This window comes from Branchiostoma lanceolatum, chromosome 3 (assembly GCF_035083965.1).
Source record: "Branchiostoma lanceolatum isolate klBraLanc5 chromosome 3, klBraLanc5.hap2, whole genome shotgun sequence".
Classification (NCBI taxonomy): domain Eukaryota; kingdom Metazoa; phylum Chordata; class Leptocardii; order Amphioxiformes; family Branchiostomatidae; genus Branchiostoma; species Branchiostoma lanceolatum.
This window is the reverse complement of record NC_089724.1, coordinates 3262252-3274675: the sequence shown is the minus strand read 5'-3', so window position 1 is coordinate 3274675 and position 12424 is coordinate 3262252. Positions and strand designations below refer to the sequence as shown.

Below are 12424 nucleotides of genomic sequence, written 5' to 3'. Positions count from 1 at the left end.
CTAACTGTACCGTAATGGCGAGATTGAATGCATATTTGGAATATAACGACGTAAAACTTGCAGTAAATAATACATGTGATTTCCAGTTGGGCTGCACCAAGTAATTTTTATGGATGACGTCCGCGCGCGCATTGATTTTGGTCTGTTCCCAGAAAAAAAACAAGAAATTCCGCTTCCTGTAACTATGACCAAAGAGTTACGACAGTGCCGAAAATCATAAAATAAACGTTAAACTCGTCACGCGAAATGCATAAATAAGGAAGTGGCTACTGACAGGATGATCCTGTCAGCAGTAGAAAAAATTAAAAATATCTGCACTACTGACAAGATGATCTTGGCAGCAGTGCATATTTTTCTACTGCTGACAGGATCGTCCTGTCAGTTGTGCTATTTTTTTCTACTGCTGACAGGATCATCCTGTCAGCAGTGCAGATTTTTCCTGTCAGCAGCGGAAATTTTTCTAAATTTGTGAGCATAAAAGTGAAAAAGGGCGGCAACGTTGTTGTTGATATCGATTGGTATCGCTCTCGATGTCGGTCAGGGAGAGCTGATGTTCGCGCAACTTTACGAGAGACTTGTAGTGGCGAGTCAGTGAGTTTCGGCCGTACAATTTTAAGCAAGTCTTGTCAATATCAGCTACAGTGCATTTCTTCTGCAATGACGAGAAGATCGGGAGAGGCTTTGAAGTTTACTGCGGCCTGCAGGTGGGGCAGGCAACCAAGCAGTTTGGGTGTTTCATCCGCATGGAGGTCGACAAGACAGCTGCCACAACTGAAACTCCTAGGCCCAAGTCTGTTTTTGAGGTATGAAAAGTTCCGTTCTTTAGTCAGTTTTGGATCAAGTACCATGTACGAGAAAATTATAATCTGGGAAGGGGGAGTGTAAGATGAATGTGTTCATGTATTCTGCATGGATAATAATCATTTATTCGTTTCTGGTTATTTATACTTGTTGGGGAAATATGTGCTTTTTTTTAAATTTTTATCATTTTTGGTCCATATTTGGCTCTTGAATAATTGCTATTATTCATTAGGATTTCTTAAGCATAGGTAGAAATGTAGTAATGCATGCGAAGGTTATTCAGCAACTAATTTTGCCTTTTTAATATACTATGCTTCTGCAGGCCTGCAAAATCAATGGGATATGGAAAGAAACAGACAGGACAACAACCGCTGTTCAACTTCAACTGATTTTTTTTCAAATTATTGTTGTTTTCATGATGAATAAAAGAATTGTTAGTTGTTACACTGTGTTCTCTCATTCAATTTGTGTCCTAACATGTGTCGTCGACTTTCATATTTCAACTCTAGGGATCTTGTTTTTTTCGACCCTTCTTGTTTTTTTTTCGCGCTCTCGCATTAGATTTAGGGTCTCCAAAGGACGTCATCCATAAAAATTACTTTGTGCAGCCTTATCATGTTAAGACGCACACTTAGATGTGTCAGCGTTACAATTCATTCACTTTATGGGATATTGGGACAGCTTGAGGGGGTGGATGATAAATGTTTTACGAAGTAACGTTTGTAAAGTATATATATTTACGACATCGGAGGATTGGGAGTTGACATGATGAAACGCTTTCTTATGCAATCATGATAAAATATGAAATAACTATGTGGACGCACCGTGGTTGACGATGAAATAAGACCATGTTGATTCTATTATATGGATGCCCCACGAACGGATGCGACTGTGCACATGTGAAGAAGAGTTTTGCCTTTATTGTGAAGTTGTCGGGAAAGTTGAGCAAATGACTAACCACACAGAATATTGTATACCGGACAATAGAATCTTCTTTTTTGTTCGATCTTCTTTGACTTTGAAATTGACTTTGGTATTCTAAGACATTTAGTATCCGTTTCCCGAATTTGTTTTTCCAATTTACAACATATATTTTGTATCTATTTTGTACGATTTACAGTATGGTAAAAACCAATAGAAAATGTCGTCTAGAGCTCGCAGACTCGTTGGGTGAGTTAATGTCTTGCTGTGTGACTTTTTTTGTGCTGTGTGTCGCCGGGCAAACAAAATCAGCCAGAAAAAGGGTGCGATTTCGCATTCCAACATCTGCTTGGAGATAGAATGCATAGCTATACCAACAGTACCGATGTCGAACAGATGGTGGCCATCCCTCAACCACACTTAATAATGTTAACAGTGTTCGGGGAAAGTCGATATACCATCGTGTCGGATCGTCGATATACCATCGTGTCGGATCGTGCTATGGTCACCACCCTTGTACACGTAGCTGTACGTTTTACACACTGTGTAAACTTACTTCCCGTTTAGGATGTATGAATCATATTGTTTCGATGCTAATGAGGTTGTATTCATATCAGTAACGTTCGATGGACTGTCCTTCTATGGTAAACGCGACCTGGAGAAGTACAACACACACACAAATATCCGGCAGTCGGGGAATCAATGTTAACGGGCGGTCTGAGACCACCAAGCTTCCGTTCAATATCTCTAATTTTGCTGAAACACGGAATATATGGCCCTTACGCTGTCCCGGTCATTTTATAAACTGTACTGATGCGTGCTGAGTATCCTGTGCACGTACATGTGATACCGGAGCCGCTGGTATCTATATTGACTTCTACACGGAAAATAGTGGATACCAATTGTGAAATAATGGTCTTCTTGCAGTTGCTATTGACATTGTACTTTGTAAAGCGGTGGAATGCTTTTTTTATGTTTGGCATCCGAAAAATTAGAAGAAAAAAAATAGTTCTGGTCCAATGCCCTTGAAGCCCCAGGCATTACAGTTAATGCTACACGGCAGGCTATAACGCACGGTCTTCGTGCAATTGTCTTTAATTAAGTTAATTGCGTGCTCATTACAAGCAATATGAGCCATCAGCAATAATGGCCTCGCAATTATCAACTCAAACGTGGACTTAGATTGAGCTTCCCGGAACTATGATAACGACCAAGGTAATTCCAATGAGGCCTCTGATGACGTCCAGAGCCATTGGAATTCTATCAGACCATTCTATCAAACTATAATTTAAATTTAGCATATATGGCATTGCAGGACCGAATGTACCATGCTGTATTTGCACAGTCAAAGTCATAGCCTTTTTTATACTGACTGACAGAATTTCAGTGGATTTGGAAGTTAGTGGCCGCGTTTTTTTTCAATCAATTTGAATATAATTCTAGATTGGGGCACGTGATTGGGGAGAAACATTGGAAAACTGGAACTAACTCGAAGATCTTTACTTGGCTTCTTTTTAAGAAGGGATCTGCTTTTAAATTTCAATACCTGTGTGTGGGGCCACCTTGGGTTGCTCTGAATCTGACTGAATTGGTCATCCGGTATAACAACACTCCATCAGATTAACGCACTAGCTCGACTGGCAACTGCGACTGTGCACACCTAGTGACTTTTGATGCTCAAGCCATTCATATTGTTATTATTGCCACATTGCGTGTGTTTTTTTTTATACAAGAATATACAACATATGTTCATAGATTACTTCACTTCACTGTTACACACTAACTCTTCATAATATGATATGATATGACATGACATGACATGATATATGATATATGATATATGATATATGATATATGATATATGATATATGATATATGATATATGATATATGACATATGATATATGATATATGATATGACAGGATACGATATGATACGATGATATGAAATGATATAATATACGACACTATTCGTCATTGTTCCCATTGTCTTTCCGTATCATTAGACATGGATAGTCCCGTACAATTCAGTGTAAAGCGTTCCCTTTACACACAAAACGGATTTTCATTGGACATAAAACGCGCCCATTTATTCAGAGTAGTCCTATAAACCGTGGTGATGACAGACATGTCATGAAAAAGCGATAAAATCCGGGCAACTCTTTCTAAGAAAAGCCCCCTCGTAAAGCGTTGGATCCGAATGACTTGACATCACATCGTTTGTACACCAATAACGTCAGGAGAACTGCGGAACGGACTGGCAGAGGCGGGACACTGTCTGCTGTGAGCTAGGCCACTGTTCCGCCTACGGCACATTCAGTGGATGACATATCCTGTGCGGTCTCCAAATCTTATGCGAGAGCGCAAAAAAAGATAAGCAAAAGACAGAAAAGTTGCCTTGATGTTTAAAATGCTGATACCATGAAAGTTGTAACAAAAATTACTGAAGCGGCGAAACATGGCATCGCATCCAAGAAGACTTTTATTTTTGTATTCAAGAAGTGTAGAAAGTGACACTAGTGTGCCATCTATAATCTAGTATCACTACAACTACAATTGTGTCACTTCTACCACTACACTCAAGGCGACCACTAGTGTCACTCTTGCATTACATTCATGGCATCACCGAAGGGAACAAAATATCTCTCTTTTTTTCAAATTCGGGTGAATATTATTGCGCGCTCTGATGCCATCTAGAAATTTATTTGCTGTGGCCTGAGCGCTACTTGTGTAAGAACGAGCCCGGTGGGAATTAGTGCAGAACTCTCTGTCAATGACAGACGCTTGTCCCCTGCGCGTTTCACGCACGGCTGGGCGACCCTGATGAATACGGATGCTGAAATTGAGACTGTAGATCTTGAGAAGGGTCAGCGGTTTGATAAATATTGGAATTGGCCATCAAGAAATGGGTCAATAGTTCTCTTAAGACCTCTCAGCCCCCCTCACTTTAAAGTAATGGATGAGACCGTGAGCGAATTCGCAAATGGATCTCGCTAGAAGTCCTAAGCCAGAGAAATCACCCGCCTCCACGATCCACGATCCGTCTCCCTGGGTTGTTATTGTGTCTGGAGGAGAAGGCATTTGTTTCGTTGGCTAGCTGGCAGGAGAACAAGTTCGCAGTGTGTATCCTCTAATGTGGGTTATCAATTCTTAAGAAAGATTAAAAGATTCGGCTCTGTGATGTGCACCATGCACGTCTGTCCTACAATTTGCTTTCTACTTCCATAGGCCCAGACATAGGAATCTGATGCGTAATTTCTCGTGTTAAGCTACTAACGTACATTGTGGTGAACGGGAAGCAGTATCTACACATGTACGATGGTGAAGGTTAGACATTCAGGCAATAAGATAGGAACCTGATGCATAATTTTTCCAGTTATGATACTAACGTACAAGGGTGAACGCAAAGACGTATCTACAAAGGTACGTCGATGAAGGTTAGACATTCAGGCAATAAGACAATTACCTGTATCTGTCAATCGAATTCAAACCAATTCTGAAGATATCAGAAATCTCTTCAATCACGAAAGGAAGTTGATGCTACCTAAAACTGAGTCGAAAATTTTGGTAAGTCCAATTTTTGTGTTGGCAATTGCAGTTCAACTTTGATTCCGGCTCCCTAAATCGTTTGACCATTTCAAATATCTATCCAGTTGCTTGAGTAACTATTACTAGCGTATCTGCAAACTTAAGGTGAGTACTTGGTAAGCTATTTTGTTCCCGGACGGATCATTACGTAAAGTGACATCCAAACGACCATCTGCCTGCCGAAACTACGGTAGATACTTCTTTGCGTTCACAACATTGTGGTGAGCAGTATAACCCGAGAGAGCATGAATAAAGTTTCCCGTGAATGATAGCAAAATTCCTGCCCGCAGGCTTATTGCAAGTACATGTACATGTTACGCGGAGTGGACGGACAGAAAATGATGAACAGTATAACATGTGACTACTCTAGTCTTAACTACTAACACTAAATTCTAACGTATTGGGTTCGACTTCTTTTTCCAAGACAGTGGAAGACGAATGATCCCACTTTTTCTGTAATATGTGAATTTTTTTTAAACTCTTGTGAGACTCTTGTACGTATGCCATTGCCTTTGTAAGTAGAAAGCAAATTCTGGGACAGACTTAGTGGCATAGTGTACATCACATATACGAATCATTGAATCTTTTTTAAGGATGGATAACCCATTGCAGATGATACACGCTGCGAGCATGCACGCCTGTGAGCAACCCAGCCAAACATACGACTTTTCTGCCTGCTGGAGCTGCAGAACGCCTGCCTGGTCTTTAGCTACACTGCGGGGTATCAGGTTACGGAACCGTCTGTTACGTGAACCTCCAGATGGTCTGGAGTGATTGCGCGATGGGACGTTTGCCTGTATCTGTATTCTTCAGTAGGTATGTACAGCCGCCATTCAGTGTAACTGGCACCAGCTTAACTGGCATGAGGGGGCGACCGATTGTATCAAGTTGAACGACCCGTCACTCTTCAGTTATGCACATCTAACTCGATTGGAACGTTGTTTAAAGTTTCTGGGCTGCCCGCATTGAACTGGCAAGTAATGAATTCCACTCTAAGATAGTTCTAGGATAGAATTTTAAATATTTCAGTACTGGATTGATAACTATGGTTATTTGTAATCGTGGCCATTTCTTCACGGCCACTACCGTGCAACATAAGACCCGTCTGTTACGTGAAGCTACAGATGGTCTGGAGTGATTGCGCCGTGGGACGTTTATCTGCATCTGTAACGTTAAGGCTTTACTGATATTACCGCCATTCGGTATCTTCACCAGCTTCACAGGCATGAGGCCGCGACTGGTTATATATCAAGTTGAACGACCTGTCACGCCAGCTTTTGCATCATAACCCAGATTATGTTTCCGTTGATTTTATATTTTATATTGACTCTCCCGGTCACTTTTGAGTTAGCCACATTTGATTTTGTTTAATTGACTGTCGAACAATTGTATACATTTTTTTATCTAATTATTTGTTTTTAATGTAAGTGGACTCCAGGAAGAATTGTGTTAAATTTGTGAAAATTAAACCCGTATGGAGATCTGATTAAAACAAACAAACAAACAAACACACCTTACTTTAACGCTATTCAAAGCTACCCAGTTACGAGGATGGCCATCTATACTTACTGGCAATGAAGTTCCCTCTAAAACAATTCCAAACATTTTTGAACATTTCAATCCAGTGTTTATCCTCTAGTATTGGTAATATCGACCATTTCGTCATTCAGTAAATTCACTACTGAATTTTGGAACAGGGATTACCAAGATAACTACTTACAGGTCTTTGATTTGGCCTCATTATCTCCATGAAAAATGGAGATATTGTTTTGTTTGTTAATTGTCGATCTGTTGGGAACTTATCCAGTATTATCAGCACGTCAACTGATGATGCTGGGAACTTGAGTGCTTTTATTAATCATAACCATTGGATTTCAGAAGCATTTTGAAAATACAACTTATATGCACTTTAATGACTTCAATAATCAGGAATCAGTCAAACGACACTGTCAAGGCCCATCGTAATTATACCATTGGTGTTAATGATCATCCCCGATAATGGCGCCCAACAACGATTTCGATTAACAGTTGAAAAAGTAATGACACGCACACACTCACGATAAGCTATCTGGCACCGTACAGTATGTACTGGTGAGATGAGATTAGGTACCTCCCTAGATTCTATTGGTTTTGATCTTAGAACGGCTAAGACTTTTAGTAATGAACAACGGTTTTGTTTTGACACAACTATTATCATTTGTTCTGCTCAATGTCGTCCCACTGCACGAAATGGCCTCGGATCCTGAAGTATCCTGACGTATCCTGACGTATCCTGGCGTATCCTGACGTATCCTGACGTATCCTGACGTGATCCGCTACCTAAGATCCGGAAGAAACCGAACAGATCCGGGGCCGTATATTTCTCGGCAGGCTAATGCGCATCAAGATATTGGGGGTCAAGGTACCACTTACACAACTTGTGTAAGTACGTACTTACACAACTCAAATATGCAAGTGGTACCTTGAGTCCCAATATTTGGATGCCCATTAGCCTGCCGAGAAATATACGGCCCCGGATCCGTTCGGATTCTTCCGGATTTAAGGTTCCGGATCACGTTAGGATACATCAGGATCCGAGGCCATTTCATGCAGTGTCCACTTTTGTCTTCACCTACAGAATGTAACGTGTCTGGCTCTGTATATGCTGAGCCCTCTTTGAAATCAACTTTTATAAGTTGAAAGGGCAACCCAACTGTCTTGAAATGAAATAAGTACCCTCCTAAGTTCTGAAATGGATTTTGAAAGGACGCCATATTGGGCTCATCTGCTAGGCCTGGACAGTAGCAAAGAACTTGAGTATTAACTCAAATGGTCATAAAGACCTTGATGTACATGTTGTATTTGGAAAGGTATCTTTTACCAGCCAGACAATCTCCGCTTTTGGGACATCCGCTAGCCGATGTGATAAGTTTCTTACTTCTGTGGCTGTGTCTTATAACCTGTAAACGCCTCCTTATGCTTAGGTCACAATTGGTAAAAGGGGGCCCTGTCGGACAGTTCACAAACTGTTGTTTTTTGGGCACTTTCGGGCGTTACCCCTACGTGGCCCCTCGGGGGACCCTCTGGCTACCGGGCTATTTTGGGGCACGGTCGGGGCCCTGGAAGGTTTTAACACGGAGAGTTTAAAATCAACGCGGGACCCGGTAAAAGATGGCACCGTGAGCTACTCGTGAGAACACCGACAGGTACCCTTGCAAATGTGACCGTAGCATTACGTTACTGGCCAATTCCATACCTAAGGTTGGGCATGGTGCTGATTTCTTCAGCCACTTGGGTATGACTTATATTCTTTACGACGAATGTATTGAGTTCTCTAACATACACTACATGTTTATAGAGATCTCTCCCCTTGATAACCACAAGTGCAAGGCAATATAAAACAATAAGATAAAATCAATTCTGCACAGCAATAATTTCCCCGTGGACGGCAGGATTGGAACATTGGTGTACCCGCGAGCGATTCCACAGGCTAGTCGATACAGGCGCTTGTTAAGCACGGAAACTAAGACCATAACGGGGGGTATGGCTCTCCTTTCTCGACAGCTACGGCAATAATAGGTAAAACAAGAAGAAGAAGAAATCGAGTCTGCAGAGCAATCATACTTCTGTGTATTGCAATGTCCTGCCCCTTCGAGCTGTTCTGCCCACTGGACGACTTGGGTAACTGTGACCATGACGAGAGGCACGACTCTCGTTTTTCGAGAGCTACGAAGAGTACAAGGTATACGTAAAAACATTAAGTCAAGACTGCATGTATCCCCGCATCAAGTCCTCGTGAAGTGCAAGATAGCAATCTTCTATATAGCCGCGGGTGGTTCCACAGCCTGGTCGATAATAGAGCGTGATGTTAAACAAGGAAGCTGAGACCATGACGAAACGTATGTCTTTCGTTTCTTACCTTAAGGTATACGAAACAAACAATAAGACAAAAGTCAAGACTGCATGTATCCCCGCATCAAGTCCTCGTGAAGTGCAAGATAGCAATCTTCTATACAGCCGCGGGTGGTTCCACAGCCTGGTCGATAATAGAGCGTGATGTTAAACAAGGAAGCTGAGGCCATGACGAAAGGTACGTCTCTCGTTTCTTACCTTGAGGTATACGAAACAAACAATAAGACAAAAGTAAAGAATGCATTCATCCCCGCATCAAGTCCTCGTGGAGAGCAGGAGAGCAATATTCTATATAGCTGCGGGCGGGTCCACAATCTAATCGATACTAGAGCTTCTTAAACATGGGAACTGAGACCATGACGAAATGTACGTCTCTCGTTTCTTACCTTAAGGTATACGAAACAAACAATAAGACAAAAGTCAAGACTGCATTTATCCCCGCATCAAGTCCTCGTGGAGAGCAGGAGAGCAATATTCTATATAGCTGCGGGCGGGTCCACAATCTAATCGATACTAGAGCTTCTTAAACATGGGAACTGAGACCATGACGAAATGTACGTCTCTCGTTTCTTACCTTAAGGTATACGAAACAAACAATAAGACAAAAGTCCTCTCGAAGTGCAAGATAGCAATCTTCTATATTGCCGCGGGCGGTTCCACAGCCTAATCGATACTAGAGCTTGTTAAACAAGGAAACTGAGACCATGACGAGAGGTATGGGTCTCCTTTCTCGACAGCTACGACGAGTACAAAGTATTCGTAAAAACAAGAAGTCTAGACTGCATGTATCCCCTCATCATGTCCTCGTGGAGAACACGATAGCAATCTTCTGTATTGATGCGGGCGGGTCCGCAATCTAAACGATACTAGAGCTTGTTAAACAAGGAAACTGAGACCATGACTCTAGACCTGTCTCTCCTTTCTTGACAGCTACGACAAGTACAAGGTAAAACAGTAAGACAAAAGTCAAAACCACATGTATATCCTCGTGGAGAGCAAGATAGCAATCTTCCATACCAGTGAGTGTTCCTCATGTACAGGCAGCTCGATATTAGAGCTTGTTAAACAAGGAAGCTGAGACCATGGCGGGAAGCTTGTCGATACCTCCCGGCCGATACAGGCGGAAAGGCTACAGGGGGTACATAGAGTTTTATCGACGCTTTCTTATGAGGGAAAGATGAGATATTGACGACTAAATCCTGAGATGAACAGGAATGAGGGTCTTACCAAGTAACGGTAGAATGCGAGTTGATTTGATTAACCTTGTTTAATGGCAAATCCATTGGTCCTCCTAAAGGAAACAGAACTGGAAAGGTCCTAAGAGAGAAGTTTTGCTAAAACCAGCTAATATAGAACGCTCAGATGAAACAGTCCAAAGTATAAAAAAGATAGATGAATAAAAAGTTGAAAAGTACCTTCAATTGTTTTTGTTGTAATCTAGAGTAATCTATTACCGAAAATCCGAAGTGAAACACTGCGATGTACCTATATTGGTTCCTTATGACGTATGGCAGACATTGGTGTCGGACCCGCCTTTGATTGTGTCAGACGGAGCACTTCACACAGTGAAGTTACAGGTAGGAAAACTAGGATTCCAACCAATGAGGGAGATAGTAGCAGCACAAGACCTAAAACTCTGGAGGAACACTGTTTGCTAACTGGTACAACATTAGCTATGGTAGGATCTAAGGTCTAAGGTGTTTCCAAAAAAAATTAACACAAAGCCAATGTTCCAGCGTATTTCCTGCCATTTTTCACTACTGTCTCAGCTCAAATTATTCTCCAAGCAGAGGTTTCAGTCGAGTGGGGTTGGAGTGTCCGAGATTTTCAACGTTTCTCTCCTTTCACCTCTGCCACCAGTGCATATCATGGCGGGGTTATCCTTTGGTCGCAGAGGTGAAGGGAGAGAAACGTTAAAATTAATCCTGCACATTCCTACCCCACTCGACCGAAACCTCTGCATGGAGAATAGCTCAAATAGAACAATCCAAACTGAAAGTTTTTTTAAATGGTTTTTTTAAAGCTTTTTTTAGAAGTACAGTAGCAAAGACCAAAGACAATGACATAGTGGCACTGCACTCAAGTACAAAACTTATATCACAGTGCCACAAAAAACTACACTATATCAGACAAGGACAAACTTAAGCAAGTTACATTAAGCAAAAAGTAGGATAAATCAAATATGACTTAACTAAAATGAGATCAAACTGAAAGGTTAATCCGAACCTCCGATGCCGGGCCGCAGGTCCATGGAGTAGCCCTCCAGCAGCTGCTCCAGCAGGTTCTGGGTGGGGCCGGTGTAGATGTTCTCCGCCCGGACAGGCGGCTCCTCGTCCCACATGCGGGCGGACGGAGTCGTCATGCGGTCCTCCTCCTGTGATTGGTTAGAAACAGTATCGCTTGCACGTGACGTCACATGTTCTAAGTGCTAGTACGGCCGCCATGTTGGATGACAGCATAGATCCAAAATAGTGACCAATCATTGAATCTATGATTCTTGGAGGAATAGTTGCATTTTCCTGCCCTTGAGAAACGCAGAGGCTGAAAGTAGGCATATTATGGTAGAGAAAACTCAGTTGTGTCAACATTTACCTAACAACGACGCGAAATAATGTCATCAGAGTCAGCAAAGTCAATTTCTAATCACTACTAATATTACATTCCAAATATCTCACGAATATCGAGAGAGCGTGTTGCAATTTTTAGAATAAAAAGTGAAGGTCAACAATTGATCATATATGAAGAGGAGGATTCAACCATAGTCCTTTTGTCATTTTAAAACGGTACAGTCCAATGAAAATCTATGTTGAATCATCTTTAATGTCGTTAAATATTCACATTCCACCCAAGTGCACTGTCAGTACAGCAGCTGCGAGAGGTCTTACTTACCAAGATCCCCCCCCCCCCCTACAATATCTCACATTAATGGCTGAAGGATTTTAGGCAGGTATGTTCTGGTAAATTGGAATCGAACATAAAACACTATCAAAAGCGTATAAAGAGTATTTGTAACCATCCGACTGTCATAAAAGCTTGGTGTATCTGGGTCGTATCTAATCTTGACAACTTGCCTTCATCACAAAAGTTATTCAAAGGATTGTTACAAAAATAAAAATTTAAAACTGGAAGTCAACAAATGATTATGAAGAGGTTGAGAAGATAAGGATCTAACCATAGTCCTTTTGGCATTTCAAAACGGCACAATTGTATGAAAATTTATGTTT

At 41.5% G+C, this 12424-nt stretch overlaps 1 protein-coding gene across 3 annotated transcripts in view; it reads right to left on the bottom strand.

The window, feature by feature from the left end:
- Positions 1 to 12424, bottom strand: part of LOC136429733 (gamma-aminobutyric acid receptor subunit delta-like) — a 92291-nt gene that overhangs the window by 24778 nt on the left and 55089 nt on the right. For all 3 annotated transcript variants that reach the window (XM_066419683.1, XM_066419682.1, XM_066419684.1), the window contains exon 3: positions 11427 to 11574. In XM_066419683.1, coding sequence (XP_066275780.1) covers positions 11427 to 11574 — 148 coding nt within the window. The remainder of the gene's footprint in view (positions 1 to 11426; positions 11575 to 12424) is intronic.